Here is a 17,356-nt window from a genome sequence, read left to right on the forward strand (position 1 = left end):
GAAAAATAGTCAGAGAAGCCACAATATTATTTCAAGCCCAAGTTAATTTACCTTAGAAAAACATCAATAGCTTACAAGTGAGCAGAAAGACTAGTTGATGAAAAGAGGCATGATGGCCTTGCTGCCTCTGGATACCGGTATATTTGACTTCTACCAGGAAGTGTAGAGTCCACTTGGCTAAGACATTATGTCAGTTTTAGGGCTAATCATCTCTTCAGCTTAGCTATTTCTACGTTTACAAAAATAAATGGCTTATTTCCTCACCAGATGAGTGGGTGGTCACAGAAGATGGCTGCTTCTTGAGGCCGAGGACAAAGATCTGCTCCACCACACACTTGCTGGTATAATGACCCCTCTCGTCAGCACAACTTAAATAAATGTTCATGGCATTAGGAAAAGAAGAGAAAGAGGGGTTTGGACTGGTGAATTTTAGAATTGGGAATTTTAGAATTGTTTTTTCAATTTCCGTGGAAAATGACATTGGGATTTTGATAGGAATTATATTGAATTTGTGGAGAAATCAAGATGGCAGCATAAGTAAACACCTGAACTTGTCACCTCACACAACAAATTCAAAACTACAACTATAAGACTTAATGGACATCATCCAGAACCACAGGAAGACTGGCTGAATGGAAATCCTACAACCAGAAGGAAAGAGAAAAGCACACTGAGACTCAGAGGAGGTACAGAGGCGCGCATATGGAGAGGGCTGGCAACTGAGTAGGTGGCTGGCTTTTTCAAGCTGGAAGGAGACACAAGGTCCTGACTACTCTGAACACCAGTTCCAGGCGAGATTCTGGGGACCCAGACTTATACGGGGAGAAACTGGACTGTCTGGCAACAGGTGGAACTCAAGGGCTGCTTTCTCCCAGGGGTGCTTGCAGCGATTACCATGGGACACTGAGACTCAGGGCCTCTTAGGGCAGGGCTGATGGGAAGCCATTGCTGTTTGCTCTGCCCTGAGACTCTGCCCCATCCAAGCTGTGTGCAGAGGCTTTTGCATATGAATGGCCTGGTCCTTTGAAATCTAAACTTTCCTATCAAACTGCAGCTGAGTCAGAGAGACCAAGAACATCCAAAAGAAGGTCCAAGGCCCCATAGCAGCCTGCATTGCTTCACAGCTGGGCCTCATCTGCACACCTCCAAAACCCAAACAAAGAAGAGGAATCTACAGATCTCTCTATAGATCTTGCTGGGTGGCCTCAGACAGAGGTTAAATTAGCACCTTCTTAGAGATCCAAGAGCCAGTGTACTCAGGGGTCAGAGAAGGATCATTCAGATTACAACTCTTCAGATCCATAAGGGACACACTCAGGGGGCAGACTCAGAGAGCACCAAAGCCCCACTAAAGCAAGTCTTGTCTCATAAGGGTGTCTCCAGCACAGAAGTTCTCCCATCATAGACACAGCTGATTCTCACAGCCAATTGGCCTGGAGGTCAATTCCTCCCAGCGATACCAACAACAATCAAGGCTTAACTACAACAAGACTGTGCACACAGCCCACAAAGGGGTGCACCATGAGTGTCTACCTCAGGTAACTGGGGTGGCTGAGCCACTGGGCCCTATAGGACACCTAGCACACAGAGCCACTTTATCAACTCAGGGAAGCAGCCAAAATGTGGAGACTAAGAAACATGCTTCACAAATGGCTCTCATCATTAACTTCTTAAATTATATCTTAAAATAGCCGAGACCGGTTTGGCTCAATGGATAGAGCGTCGTCTTCGGGACTGAAGGGACCCGGGTTCGATTCTGGTCAAGGGCATGTACCTTGGTTGCAGGCATATCCCCAGTAGGGGGTGTGCAAGAGGCAGCTGATCGATGACTCTCTCTCATTGATGTTTCTAGCTTTCTATCTCTCTCCCTTCCTCTCTGTACAAAATCAATAAAATATATTTAAAAAAAATTATATCTTAAAATATCAGCTGTGGCCGAGACCGGTTTGGCTCAGTGAATAGAGCATCGGCCTGCGGACTGAAAGGTTCCGGGTTCGATTCCAGTCAAGGGCATGTACCTGGGTTGCGGGTACATCCTCAGTAGGGGGTGTGCAAGAGGCAGCTGATCAGTGGTTCTCTCTCATTGATGTTTCTCTCTATCCCTCTCCTTTCCTCTCTGTAAAAATTCAATAAAATGTTAAAGACAAAAAAAAAAAAAAAAGATTAAAAAAAATATATCAGCTGTGTATTTGAGGATAGCAAAAGAGTAGCATAATTTACTTCAGAAAACACACAGATTTTTAGCTGTCATTACCTGTTGCTCAAAACACTTGAACAGAAACAAAACTTCCTGTGTAAGAATTGCTGCTTTTGGAGGTATTGGAATGAATGGCCATCATCAAGATACAATTCACCCACAGCAGAACCCTAGAGAGTGAATCACAGATAGAGAATGTGGTTATATAATAGTTTTCTGGGAAAACAAGGCCACACCCTAAAGGGAAATAATAGATTTAAAAATTTGTGGAAAATTATGTTAAACATAAGCTTAATATGCAAGCTGTATAAAGTAGTCATACAATCAATATCCATTAGTGAAATAATATAAATAAGGAAGTCACATAAGAAGAGCATGACGAGTTAGGCCTTGTTGAAAGAAATTTAAACCACGAAGTATGGTCAGTGGCATAGGCTTCCCTGAAAATATAATCCTAGAATGTGATAACAGGTCATAAATGAAACTGAAGTTAAAAACATTAGTATATAATGGATGAGATCAACTCTCTTTAGTATACCCCCCATGTATGTAATGATATTTAATTCCTACTTTTTTTTAGCAGGAGGATTCCCTTTGCATGTCCTACAATGTCACAGCATTCCACATGGCATCTTACTGTTTTGGACAACACTTGATGTGCTATGGATCTTGTATTTTATTCTGTGGCCTCTTATGTGCCTGAAGGCCATAAATTGGCCCAATAAAACATGCCTAAGTGAAACAGATGGAAAAGAAGGATGTAAAAAAAAGAGAAAGCTGAATTATTTTATAATATTTGCATGAATAAGAATTTGTGTTTGGTAATGCATTTGGGCAAATGGATAGATTTGGGCAAATCTGCTTTCTCATTGTGGCTTAAAAATACAGATCAATTTTGAATTCTTCCAGGCTGTATCAAAGGAGTTATCAGTTGTTTTAGCCATCTGATGACAACAGAAGTTATTGTGTGTGAGTGTGTGAGGGGGGTGTGCATGGGAGGGGGGGAGGTGTCCCTGAAATGTTGCATTGGTACAGATACCTTTTTATAGGACACCGAGTTTCAGGGACAGGCTGCCTAGGCCCCAGTGACCTTTCAGTCCAATGGTATCGATGCCAGGTTGCAAAGCACCAAAGGTCTTAGTGCCCAGAAGAAATTTCTATCATTTCTAGTTCTCAGAGCTCTTTAAAGAACAACCCCAAGTAAGTCAGACAAGTTTCAAAAATGATTCAGAAATAATTCAAAGCTTTGATTTCTAGATAAACATCTGAAGCACTTATCCCATAGAAGGGGTTCACCACTTTTACACAGTGTCACACACTCAAGAGGCTACCACTGTAAAGAGATAGAGTAGTAACAAATGAAATGTGTAAAGGTAACATTTTCCAAATACCTTAGTGCTTAGAGCCACCCGGAGTCCATATGGGGAATCAGTCATCCAGCCTGTGGACTTTCCTATAGTTGTCTTTATAGGCACTACACTTCCACCCCGTTGAAACACTGGTATCTATAACAGAGCGACATTCTCAGGGAAGGAGCTTTCATATACTAGTAAGGCAAAGTAGAATTTAAAAATGTTTCATTGTACAAGACTCACATTCCTTACTAGTACAGATTCAAAGCCAATATAAATTTATGGAGGCCCTGGCATTAAAAGGAATAGAATTCAAACACTAAACAAACTTCTCAACCTTGATCAATTTATTACCTATTCTGTCCATCCTATAAGTGGCCTCTCCTGGTTTATATTTTTAATTTTCTTTCTTTTAAAAAATATTTTATTGATTTTTTACAGAGAGGAAGAGAGAGAGGGATAGAGAGTTAGAAACATCAATAAGAGAGAATCATCGATCATCTGCCTCTTGCACACCCCTTCCTGGTGATGTGCCTGCAACCAAGGCACATGCCCTTGACCGGAATCAAATCCAGGACCCTTCAGTCCACAGGCTGACACTATCCACCAAGCCAAATCAGTTTTGGCTGTATTTTTAATTGGTAGTCCCTTTGTTTGTGGGAGGTGACTTTGTTCTTATTCACTACAACCTATACCCATCTTGCTCCCTGATTCCCTGGATCATTAGGATGAATGATTCAATTCTAAGGCTAAATCTGTGAAACTTCTGTTACAGAAGCCACCAAGGGCACTTTAAGTGACTCTAACAACAGGACTGGAGGCATGACCCATACCTACGGGTCTCCTGGAATGCCATTCCCAGCAGGGAAAGCACAGCAGGTATCCTGTCTGCCAGGATGGTCCTCTGTAAGAAAGCTCCCTGGATCACCTAAAGGAGTGTACTTTGTTCTGAGTAAATGCAGCAGGGAGAAGAGTACAAGAGTCTAAATGAAGCTGGGAGTGAGGGTGGAGTAGCTAAGATGTCCACCCTCTGCTTGACTTGCGGGTGGCAGCAAGAAGTAAAGCACATCTATCTTCCGACCCTCATCAGCCAATCTCTTTTCTTCCCCTCAAAGAAAGAGGTAGTAAGTTAGTGTGAAATGGGATCTAGTCTCAGTTCTATCATAATCTAGCCACAATCCTGGACAAGTAAGTTCACCTCTCTGAACCTCGGTGTCTTTACCTGTAAAAAACATGAGAGATTGGAGTACATGCAAGTTAAGGTCTCTTCTAGGTCTGGAGGTTGACATCTGAAATCATTTTCTTTATAATGGAGTTCATATTGCTTCTCATAATTAAAATAAAATAACATCAATACCCATTTGTTAATCTTCACACTACTTAGGCTTTGTGATGATGGTGGTGATTCAGCTGTAGGAGCCACCTTCCCTTCAGAAATTCTATCCAGATGCGCCTCTTAGATTCTAACGTCATAACGAACTGCATTCTCTTGGGCCTAGAGGTCCAGCGTTACAATTCAAACATGTGTTTTGACTTGGTCCAGTAGAAGGACATGCTGTATGTCCTGTGTGATGACTTCCATGTTTGCTTTCTATGTTCAGTGTTATTATTTTTCTTAGACATATTATTGTAAATATATGGGAAAGAGTTGTTTGTCCTTTAGGTTTCATCAGAGTATATATTATTTTTACACTCTTTTTCTCATATTTTAACAGCTTTATTAAAGTAATTCACATGCCATACAAGTCACTCTTTTAACATATATAGTTAAATGGCTTTTAGTATATCCAGGGTCATGCAACTATCATCACATCAATTTTAAAACACTTTTATCACCCAAAAAAAGAATCCCTGTGCTCATTAGCAGTCACTACCCATTACTCCCCCAAATCTCTCCTTTCCCCAACCTTAAGCAACCACTAATCTATTTTCTGTCTCCATATATCCATGCCATTTTGTAGGACTCTAATATCTTTGGTTCTTTCTATGTAAGCACATGTTATGGACTGAATATTTGTGTCCCCCCAAATTCATAGGTTGAAGCCCCAACCTCCAATGTGACTGTAAACATTTGGAGATAGGGCCTTTACAGAAGTAATTAGGGTAAAGTGAGGTCATAAGACTGGGGCCTCGATCCAATACCTCACTCTCCCTCTGTCGTGTGAGGACAAAGCAAGAAGGCAGCTGTTCACATGTCAGGAAGAGAGTCCTCACCAGGAACTTAATTGGTTGGCACCTTACTCTAGTACTTTTGCCACCAGAACTATGAAATATTAAATTTCTGGGGTTTTTTTGTTTGATTGTTTGTTTGTTTTTAAGAGAGAGAAGAAGGGAGAGGAAGAGAGAAAAATATCTCTATGAGAATTAGTATCAATTGGCTGCCTTCTGTACACCTCCTACTGGGGATGGAGCCTGATACCCGGGCATGTGCCCTGACCAGGAATCAAACCAACAACCTTTTGGTTCACAGGACAATACCCAAGCAACTGGCCAGGGCAATATATTTCTATTTTTTAAGCCAACCAGTCTGTGCTATTTTGTTATGGCAGGTCAAGCAGGCTAATTCAGTATAACAGGTAAAAATAACAGTCTGAAAACAACTTACAGTGTCCAAGGCTACTGGGATCTTCACAGTACATGCTCCTTCCCAAGAAGCAAATGTCTTAGAGTCATACCAGACCTGGAAAGGAACATACCCCAGTGAAAAAGAGTATATGAGCAACTCTGCTCACAATTTTATTATTCAGTAAAACACCCATTTATCTTAATTTCAAATACATGTAACCAGAAAGCTAAAATAAGTATAATTTAAAAAATCTTGAATAGAAGTTAGGAAGGACACATACTTTTAAGAAGACCCCAAAAGACTAACCTACTAATGTGACAGATTAATTTGACTAAAAAGGCATCTCATTTGTCCATCCGTCCATCCATCCAAAAGTTATCAATTAAATAACCTACCATGTGCCTAGCACTGCTAGTTAAACATGAGCGAACAGAAAGACGCAGTTCCTGACCTTATGGATTTTACAGTTCAGTTGGCTTATTAGAACTTAATACGTCTATTAGTAAAAAATGTGATGAAAGAGAGAAGGCAGCAACAAAGAATGAAAGCACATTGCAAGCAAATGAATGACAGATGAGGCATGGAAAAAAGAAAGTGTCAGAGAAGGAAGCATTTTGTAGAAAAACAAATGGACACTAGAATGACTATAATATGATCCTTTTTTTTTTTTTTTTTTTTTTTTTTTTACAAAGTACAATTCAGGGATGAGGTTCAAACTCTTATCTGGGGCTCCTGTCCGAAGGGTTTTGTTGCTGAAGTACCAAAGAGGTACTACAAAGTAATTTGATGGGCTAAGTCCTTAAGAAACCATCAGCGTGAAAACAAAAACCTCTTTTTCTCTTTTCCAATCCAGCCCCAGAGCCTCCTTCACAAGTTCATGTCCTGGGATTATCACATCCTTTATATAGCTGGGCTGTTGCGTCTGTCACTGTCCTGCTGTGACTGTGAGAGCTGTGACTTTACGATGATTAGCTACATTGAACTCTTAATTCAACAGGATCAATCCCACCTCATCACAATGTAGTATCCTTGGCTGGATTAAATTTGCTAATGTTTTATCAAGTATTTCTGTGTCTGTGTTTATGAGGGATATTGTCTTAGGTTTCTTTTCTTGTAAATGTCTTTCTTTGGTGAATTCCAGTAGCTTTAAATAAAGAGATTTGAAAAGCTAAAAACAAAAAAACACTGACTAAAATAGGATTTTAGAATTACCTGTCTACCACTTTTAGAACTGATTAGAATGAGAGGTAGAGGGTGTTTTTGCTGGTGCCATATACAAAGATTTCCAACCTAGAAAGGGAATAACTGGTATAAAACACCATATAGACCAAACCTAAAGCTCAGTCACCAAGCTCCTCACCCAGCAAGTATTTATCGAAGGCCTGCTCTGTGCCAATAACCCATCTAGATGCTGAGGATGCAGCAGTGAACATAGATAAAAATAAGCCTTAAAAAAGCTAACATTCTAATGGGAGAGAAAGATTATAAACAAAACATCTAAGTAAATATACAGAATGTTAGGAAGTGTCACCATTTTGTGGAGAAAAATAAAGGATGAAGGAGGGCTGGACAGAAGCAGTGGGGGTGGTGTATAATCTTAGAGAGGTGGTCAGAGAAGACCTCGATGGGAAGGAGATGTTCAAGGAAAGCCCTGAAGGAAAGAGAATGGGCCATACAAAAACATGGGGAAAAAGACAGTGAGGGACCTTAGATATATTTCCCGTGCACCCTGTGATGTGGTGCTAGCCAATCAGTGAGGCAAATGTCTGGCAAGGAACAGCTTAGCTCTTCTACCCAGGCTTTGGGAAGATGCAGCAAGAGGAACAATTAAAGATGCTCTGGGAGATAGTGTTGAGGGAGTATATTACATGGTCACAACAATGTGCTTGCAATTATGACAGGCCATTCATAAAAATTTATGGCCAAATCAGAAAGGAGGCTGGTTCCTCTTAATGGGAGCCTATGCTTTGTTATTATAGAATCAACTTGAGAAACTCTCAGCAGAAATGCTTAGCAGGGCAATTAAAAAAAATCTTTATTGTTGAAAGTATTACATATGTCCCCCTTTTCTCTCAGTGTTGGTTGGTAGGACAATTTATTTAGCTGTTGTATTTGACCTTTTTCTCAAGTTTCTACTTGGCAAGGGAACCTTTGTAAAGAGCCCTCAGCTTCAGAATTGTAAATTCCTGGAGAAACCAAGGGCGAAGACCATACTGCATGAACATTCTGGAGAAAAACCTGGCTACTTCCTAATCCCTGGATGGAGTGAATATTGGTAACAGATTTGACTAAAGTAAGGAGCTTGAGATAAGGAGATTATCTGGGATTATCCAGGTGGGCCCTAAATGTCATCACATTTAAGAGAGAGAAGGAAGAGGAGACAGACACAGAGGAGAAGGCACTGTGGCGATGGAGGGGTAGACTGAAGTAATGCAGCTACAAGCCAAGGCACAGCAAAGATTGGGGGGAGCCGCCAGAAGCAGGAAAGAGCGATGGAATAGATCCTTCCTCAGAGCCTCCAGAAGGAACCAATCCTGCCGACAAACTGATTTTGAACTTAAGTCTCCAGTACCGTGAGAGGATAAATTTTTGTCGTTTTAAGCCACTAAGTTTCTGGTAATTCATTACGGCAGCCCCAAGAAACCAATATAAAAGATGAATATGTAAAGAGAACACATTAAACCATTTTATTCAACCTGAAAAAAAGGAACCAGTGCAACAACCATACATGTAAAGCTGGATGGAGGGAGAACACTAGCACTGGCTTCCTGGTGTTGCCATGTCAGTGCTTGATAGTGCAGATGGCCTGGCTCAGCTACTGCACCACTTACCATGACAATCCAAGCATAGCTTGCCCTGACAGGCCCACATCAGTTCAGTATTCTTCATGGCTCTTCCCCATCCGCTGAAGCCTGTGGCAATGCTCCAGTGCTCACGGATCCTCTGCAGGGTCTGCTTCCTTCCTGCTCTCCGTCCCTATACTCTTGTCCTAGTCTGATGCCTCGAGTTTCTGCCCTGTCTCTCCTAAGCCGCTTTGGACGGATCCTTGGTTTGTCTCTGGAGACTGTTGCTCTTATCACCCTCGGCTGGCTGCTCTGCAGCCCTTTGGCTTATATCCACCTCTGCCCCTTGCCCTGCCTGAGTGGGGCCCAGGGCTCCAACAGGCCCAGGATTTTATACAGTGGCAAAATCAATGGCAGTACCCAGTACAAGAGCAGAGAAGGCTGGAGGGGCAGAGAGGAATGTCACGGTTATTATTTTTTATCCACCTTGGTGAATGTCTGGATACCAGCTTTTGGTGACAAAAACTCAGGATTCAGAGAGAGCCAGAACCAAAGAGCAAAAAATATTTATACTTGTTTTCCCCAGAGTTTGATACCTCATAGTAGAGAAAAGATTTATTCATACTTAAAATCTCAGTGTGTTTATAAGGAGTCACTTACACAAGTCAAAGTGTGAAGATAAAGAACCATTCTAATCCACCTACTCAACTTTCTCCCTGCACTTCCATTGTTTCTTGATCACTGAGTACAGTGTCATAACTTATAAGAATCTTTAGTTGCTCTAGTCATTTGGGCTGTCTTCACAATCGCATGCTGAAGAAATCTATTTCCTAACGGGATAATTCATCAGAATGAGGAATGAGCTATGAGACATAAAATATATGACTGTTATTTACTCTTACCTCATTTGATCCTGGCAGAAACACATCAACCACAGTAGCTTTTGGCTCTGTGACTGGATGAACCAATAAAGCACTTCCTAAAAAAATGGAGGAGAAATAAAGTTGAAAACAAAGTCTGAAAACATCCTTTCCTTTTAATTCAGTGCTTTTGTTGTTTTAAGGACCACTAGATTGAACTTCTTAAAGGTAGAGACCTTGGTGAGCTGAACCTATGAGTCATCAGAGATGCATTGCTAGAAAAAGGATAGGTGCTCACAGGGGTGACTATTATTGTCTGTTGTCCATCCCCTTATAGTATATTGAAATTCTAGGGAGGGAGCCTCAGTCTCTTTCTGTGCATCAGTGTGGCAAGTAGTTGGACAAACATAGCAGAGCATGGACGAAGGGCAAGGCACAGAAGGTCACCAGGGTGAAAGCTCCAGGTGCCTAGCATTGGGCAAAACTGAGAAAACAAGGACCTCCCTGGTCATGTGGTTTAAACCCCCTGGACTTTCATATCGATGGTCATGCAATTCGGACCTTCCTCTGACCTTTCCTCCCTTGGTATATTGCTAGTCTAGTGGTTTTAGACATCCTTAGAGGAAGAATAAGAGGGCAGGAGAAAGGCCTCATAGGATTCCCTTGCATGACCACACCCTTAAGCATTGGGCCCTCAGGACAATTAAGTTCTGACCCACATCAAATAATCTTAGGAACAAAGCTCGGGTCTGTTGACTACTGGACAGAGTTTTGGTCAATCTAGAGATGGCATTTAGGCCTCAGTATGTTTCAGCTCCAGGCCAGAAAAGCAGCAAAACCAGAGGGGGCAGCACCATGGTTGACAACAAAACCAGATGCAATGACTAATGACCCCCTCTTTTAGCTCTGACCAAGCAGTGGAAACCATGACCCTGAAATGGCACACCTGGAAAGCCAGTGAATATTCTAGAGATTCTCCCCTGAGAACTCCCGAGAAATTTATATTTAGAAATCAGATAAAACTTCTTAAGGTAAAGGAAGCCAGCCCAGAGGGAGCCCACACCTTTCTTCCCCCTTTCTTTCTCAGGCATATATCTCTGCTCTCTTTCTCCTAAGTTCTAAGGATTCTTGCAAGACTTGCAACCAGGAGAGCAATGACAGCAGCAACTCATCCTGGCTAAACCCCGAGCCTGTCTTCAAGGCCCCCTTTTCTCGGACTTTTCAGGGAGGTAACAGCAGCCTCGCCATGGCTCACTCTGTCACTGTGACTTTTACTTCTCAGTGAGTCCACGCACAGCCCAGCGTGGCTTACTTTGCTTCTGTACTGTTTCTAGAGAGCCAAAGCAGAGCACTGCCTAGACTCTATCTTGTTGCTTCTTCTATCCTAAGCCCTTCCTTTGTTTCACTGCCCCCAACTTTAATAAACATACTCTCAAAATCATCTGGACTCGCGTGAAATCTTACCACACACTACAGGCCAGCTTGAGGCACACCCTCTCTGGACCTGGTGCCTTTCCAGTGACAAAACTGCTCGTGTGTCAGTAATCTGAAAGCATCATCACACTTTCCCAAGTGCCTCATTGTTTGCTATAAGTGATGTTGGTGATGGTGAGTCTACAATTATTTTCTAGAAGTGTGGTCAGCATGGATATTCAGATCTTCTTTGACAACAGGACAGAGTTTTGGTCAATCTAGAGATGATATTTAGGCCTCAGTGTGTTTTAATTCCAAGCCAGAAAGCAGCAAAACCAAATGGAGCAACACCATGGTTGACATCAGAACTATTATAGATGCACTGGGAAGGCTAAAATTCTCCTAAACACGATCTGAATTATTAATTTTGTTTAGCCTTGGTACCACATATGTGTAAAATTCATCCATTTATGAATTCACTTATTTATTTACTTACTCATTTATTTATTTTCTAGAAAGGAAAGGTGAAGGAGAGAGAGATAGAAACATCAAAGATGAGAGAGAATCACTGATCAGTTGCTGCCTGCACACCCCCAAATGGGGATCAAGCCCACAACCCGGGCATGTGCCCTTGATCGAAATCGAACCTGGGACCCTTCAGTCTGCAGGCCCACAATTGAGCCAAACTAGCTAGAGCTATGAATCCACTCTTTAATTCAACAACTACAATATTTATAGAATGCCTACAGAGTATTAGGCATTGTGCTGAGCTCTAGGGATATAGTGACAAATAAGGCAGACATGGTCCCTGCTCTCATGGATTTTACAGTCAATGAAGAAGTAAGTAATTACAAACTAATTAGAGTTCAGATGGATACCAAAAAGGAAAATTAAAAATGAAATAAAAGTTATGTAATAGGAGGGACTGACTTGGATTTAAATAGGTGGAATTAGGTATTAGAAAGCAATTTTGGTCAGGAATTTTTTCCCCAAGAAAGTTGCTGTTGATAGATCCTTCCTTCCCTCAGTTGATGGACAGAAGTAAACCCCACCTGCGGCCAGACATTCCTGAGCTCTGAACCACCAATCAACACCTGCCAAATACCCTAAGCCCCCATTCCTAAGACCCTAGGTCCCTAATCAATCAGCGTGTGCTAAGTGCCTTAAGCCCTGCCTTCTGTCCTTAAAGGTGCTTGTAAGCCCCTCCCTCGCTCTCTTCCGCACCTCCCCGTGGAAGCAGCCCGCAGGGGTACCCTTCCCTCCAATAAAGCCTGTGTCCTGCCATCCTAGTCTCCGGTCTATCTTCTCTAATTAATCTATCAGCTATTTCAACTGAGAACTAAGGGTGAGTGGAGACCTAAAGAGCAAGATGTTTTACATTTAGCGTTTCCATTCTCTTTTGTTCCATCTTTTGGCAATTCTGTTGAGCCTGGCTTTTTTTCTCTCTTTTTTTTCAGGTTTTTCAATCTCCTTTTTTGTTGTTGTTGTTTTTTTAATTAATAAACTTTTACACTTCTAAGAATAAATTTTAAAATCTAAACCTTGTTTTTTCTGCCCTGGGAATTGAGAAGCAAACTTGTTTACATGTAAAGTTGTCCTTAGGCTATCAAAAGGTGTAGCCATTCAAATGTAAATGAACACATTGTTTAAAGACAGCTGCTGGTTGGGATTGGATTACCTGTTCTGGGTGGGAAGGGCTTGTCCTCTCCCTTTTCCATTAAAATTAAGGTGTTAGCTTTAAAACCTCTTTTTGGCAAGAGACCTTAAACTTTCAGAACTTTAAATTTTTCAGATAGTAAATCAGTTACTTAGCATTTTCTCAAATCAATAATACCTCCACATGCCCAAGGATACACTTCACACAAAAGACAGTTCCAAATAGATCAACGAACCTCATCCAGACCCCACACAAGGCACTCACAGATCAATACCCCAGTGCTATAACTCAACACATCCAGATCTAAGCCTTCATCACTTGATTCAGCAGACCCTCAAGTTCCCCCAAAAGTTTCCAGCCATGTCTGAGAGGCAGCCCTGGGGAGTGGGCAGGTAAGGAGCGAGCTTTTTTGGGTCTGGTCGCTCCTGACCTGGCTGCTTCGGGCTTGGTTGCTGCTGCTCTGGGCCTGGCTGCTCTTGACCCTGCTGCTCTGGGCCCGGCTGCTCCGGGCCCAGCCACTCCAGGCCTGGCCGCTGCTGCTCTGAGTCTGGCTGCTCCCGACCCGGCTTCTCTGGGCCCAGCTGCTCTGGGCCCGGCCGCTCCAGGCCTGGCCGCTCCTGACCTGGCTGCTCTGGGCCCGGCTGCTCCGGGCCTGGCTACTGCTGCTTGGGCCTGGCCGTTCCGGGCCCGGCTGCTCCCAACCTGGTTGCTCCGGGCCTGGCTGCTGCTGCTCTGGGCCTGGCTGCTCCCGACCTGGCTGCTCTGGGCCCGGCTGCTCCCAACCTGGTTGCTCCGGGCCTGGCTGCTGCTGCTCTGGGCCTGGCTGCTCCCAACCCAGCTGTTCTGGGCCTGGCTGCTCCGGGCCTGGCTGCTGCTTCTCTGGGCCTGGCTGCTCCCGACCCGGCTGCTCTGGGCCTGGCTACTCCGGGCCTGGCTGTTCCGGGCCTGAGCCTGGCTTTTTGAACCTTATTGCCAAGATGACAGACTTCCATGTTCTAGATTTGGCGGTTAACCCTTTTAAAGAGGAGGCTACCCTCCCCACCCCCCAAATCCTATTTTGCATATGAAATAAGCTCCTTTGGGTCTTTACTACAACCATCAGGTCTATTTTCCCCCTACTTCTTCCCTTTAATCACAAAGCTGAGGAGCGGACGCAGAACAAGAATACCAATTGCATTCACAAATAGGATGGATTTATTTAAAGTTAATATGAGAGGTGTTACATGACAACAGAATAGGTATGATTCCACTTAGCACAAACAATCTTGGTGATGAAATTTCTTTTATTTTTTGGCATTCTTGAAATTATATATATATATATATTAGTGCTCTTACATTAGAAAGTATAATAAATGATAGATCCTTCCTTCCCCCAGTTGATGGATAGAGTATGATGTAAACTGCACCAGCAGCCTGGACATTCCTGAGCACCTAACCAGGCACCTTATATGGACTGTACCTGCCAAATACCCTAAGCCCTTAATTCCTAAGTACCTAAGTGCCTAATCATGTGCCTTATATGAAACCACCAATCAGCTCATGCCGAGTACTCTAAGCCCCATCCCTTCCTGTTCCTCCCCTAAACAGCCCGGCAGGGGTCCTTCTCCTCTAATAAAGCCCGTAGTCCTGGTTTTCGGCCCTCTGTCTCATCTTTCAATAAGAACACGATTACAGTATTTATCATAATTACAATTAATCAAGAAATGCTTACCCAGCATGTATTCATCTTCCACACCAAAAGTCTCTATTTCATCAGGGAACTCTACCCACAGAGGCCTGGGGTAAGAAAAAAGAAATTCTTTCTTCAACATTATTAGATTCTTATTACAATTCAATCACTTACTAGTATACTTTCAGTTTTGTAAGCATTCAAAGGAAATTAGAAAAAGCCAGAGCCAAGTCTCCTTTCATCTGTTTCAAGATTTTATGAGCAATTGCTATGATTACTTGTATTTTTCTTATGTAAAAGAACTATCAATTAGCTTAAATGTTTAAATGAAAGATTGAGAAATCTGGTACCTGCAATTTTTCCTTCTGATTGTTGAACTAGAAATAATCACTACTTTGACAGGCAGAATCAGAAGTCCAAATGCCTAACATGTTTGGTGTAAAACAAATTAAATGTTTGTAGAATCATTTTATAATGATATAAAATCTGTGCCATTTCTTTATGCTGTTACTGCCTTTCATGCAGCTTTTATCATTACCTATTGAAATGAGAAGTGTTTTTTTTTGTTTTCAAACTGGCAACATTTTTAGAGGTTTGAAAAATTGTTGTGTGTTTTTTGTTTTATTGTTGTTGTTGTATATAACTACCTAGAAGACATTTAGGCTTAAAAAGAAAACCTTCAATATCGATGTCTCTGAATATAACCTTAATGGTTCTATTAATATTTTTCAATTTGAGGAAATTATCTTTTTAAAATAAGAGACCTACTTTTAGTTTATTCACTAGCCTTTGTAATAATGTATTCCCTTTCCTACTGAAAATGGTAACAAAGCAATGGTCTCTAAAGCTGGCTGATGTCTAGAACCACCTGGAAATTTTCTAACAAATATAGATCCTTGGAACCTTCCCAAAGGGATTCCTAGGAGGTCTGGAGGCATGGCCTTACAATCTGTATATTTTTTTATTGATTTTCCACAGAGAGGAAGGAAGAGGGATAGAGAGCTAGAAATGTCAATGAGAGAGAAACATCAACCAGCTGCCTCCTGCACATCCCCTCCCGGGGATGTGCCCGCAACCAATGTACATGCCCTTGACCAGAATCGTACCTGGGACCTTTCAGTCCTCAGACCAACACTCTATCCACTGAGCCAAACCGGTTTTGGCACAATCTGTATTTTTTAAGAAGCTCCCAGATGATTCTGATCTGAGCCAGGTTTAGGGATGGAGGATCCAGGAGACCTAGTATGTGTGATTCCTCCTCTAGCTTAAAAAGTTGGTATTTCATTTCTGCCTTCCAAATACAATCAGAATAGAAAAATGTTCACCTCAAACTTGGAACAGTTTAGTCCTAAGGGTGAGATAGAGCTCAAGACTGGCAGAATAAAATGTTCTTCATGAGAGGATGCTTATGGGTTAAATACTGAATGAATTCAGTTACAAATCCATTTCATTTTCCTTTGAAAAAGCTCTATTTCTTTCTCATATCAATGATTAACATTTGAATCACAGAGTTATCTTCTGCTACCTCCACTGCCAGCACCCTCCTCCCAGTTGGTGTTCAGTAAGCTGAGTGACACGATTAAACATGACTTTCCTTCGCCTGTTCTCTTGAAATCACTGTAATTACTCCGTTTCCCAGCGGTTGGTTAGACTGTTTGCTGGGGCCTCGGACAGGTGAAGCCTATTTACCTCATGATGGGCTCGGCAGTCACATGTGCACAGTAGAACAGACAATACCAATAGGGCAGGAGGGTGTAACGCTCTCTGATGGCTTCTCTGATGAGCCGGGTGTGTTCCTTCCCAAAGAGCCAGGGTTCCCGTCGCTTGCTTTTTATGGTGGCATGGCCACGGAAGAAGGGCTGGTAGGCTCCGGCCTGGTACCAACGCACTAGCAGCTCCACGTCTGGATCCCCCACGAAGCCACCAACATCAGCTGAGTTATTAGTCAAAGAAAGGTTTGTGAGTCCTGGCCAGTGTGGCTCAGTACTTAGAGTACCAAAGGGTTGTGGATTTGATTTCTGGTTGAGGGCATGCATCTGGGTTGGGGGTTCGCTCTCCACCCCCTGGTCAAGGAGCATGTGGGAGGCAACCAATCCATGCGTTTCTTTCTCTCTCCCTCCCTCTCCTCCCTCCCTTTCACTTTCTCTCTCTGAAAAGCAATGGAAAAAATATCCTCTGGTGAGGATTGGGGGGAAAAAAAAAAAGAAAAAAGAAAAGAAAGGCTTGTGAGGCAACCAAGCTTCTAATAAATGATGCACTCAAGTAAAATGCGGCTTTGAAGAATGGCAGGAGAAAGGTGCTATGTATGCATTCAAAATGAAACCGAGGCCTCAAATTAGGGAGTGCACAGTAAAAAACTGCCTGTTTGGGGACCTGACAGTACACTCTTTTACATTCTAATCTTGTCAAAGGTCAGAGGCTTTACTGCAAGATCAACTTTCAGGTATGTTCCTGAACCCAGGTAACCCAGAAATTGCAAAATGTCTGTCTGAGTCAATGTCTGTATTTAGGGGTGGGATGGAGGAGGAGGGCTGGCAATTGATTTCCTTTGAAACAACAGCTAGGGCAAGATAAAAATTAGTTATTTTTGAAGTCTAACTGAAGTCTGATTTTAGGAGGAACATTTATTATAGAAATAGCTAAAGAGAAACAGATAATGACAATGAGAGGTTTAAGTAGAATTTCATGGTTAGTCCTTAAGCAATATACATATTCCCTGTATGGACTAATGCCATAAAAACACACTTATCAAAAAGTGATATTAAGTCACTTCTATTCCTAGAGAAAAGAAGGAGCAGCTGGATCTGTTGCCCTCCTGAGCACCTTCCATATTTAGATCTCTCATCTGCAGAGAATTAT

The 17,356-nt window shown here is 42.3% G+C and overlaps 1 protein-coding gene across 7 annotated transcripts in view; it reads right to left on the reverse strand.

Moving 5' to 3' along the window:
• GANC (glucosidase alpha, neutral C) overlaps positions 1–17,356 on the reverse strand; it is a 64,799-nt gene that overhangs the window by 1,953 nt on the left and 45,490 nt on the right. For 4 of the 7 annotated variants that reach the window (XM_036445072.2, XM_045583563.1, XM_045583564.1 and 1 more), the window contains 7 exons: positions 16,187–16,430; positions 14,540–14,604; positions 9,801–9,877; positions 6,155–6,229; positions 3,589–3,702; positions 2,255–2,367; positions 265–368 (listed from right to left, as the gene is read on the reverse strand). In XM_036445072.2, coding sequence (XP_036300965.1) covers positions 265–368; positions 2,255–2,367; positions 3,589–3,702; positions 6,155–6,229; positions 9,801–9,877; positions 14,540–14,604; positions 16,187–16,430 — 792 coding nt within the window. Of the gene's footprint in view, positions 1–264; positions 369–2,254; positions 2,435–3,588; positions 3,703–6,154; positions 6,230–6,271; positions 6,342–9,800; positions 9,878–14,539; positions 14,605–16,186; positions 16,431–17,356 lie in introns of those variants that run through there. The other 3 variants (XM_045583565.1, XM_045583566.1, XM_036445104.2) reach the window with 3 other exon arrangements.

Source organism: Pipistrellus kuhlii, unplaced genomic scaffold, assembly GCF_014108245.1.
Source record: "Pipistrellus kuhlii isolate mPipKuh1 unplaced genomic scaffold, mPipKuh1.p scaffold_m20_p_1, whole genome shotgun sequence".
NCBI lineage: Eukaryota > Metazoa > Chordata > Mammalia > Chiroptera > Vespertilionidae > Pipistrellus > Pipistrellus kuhlii.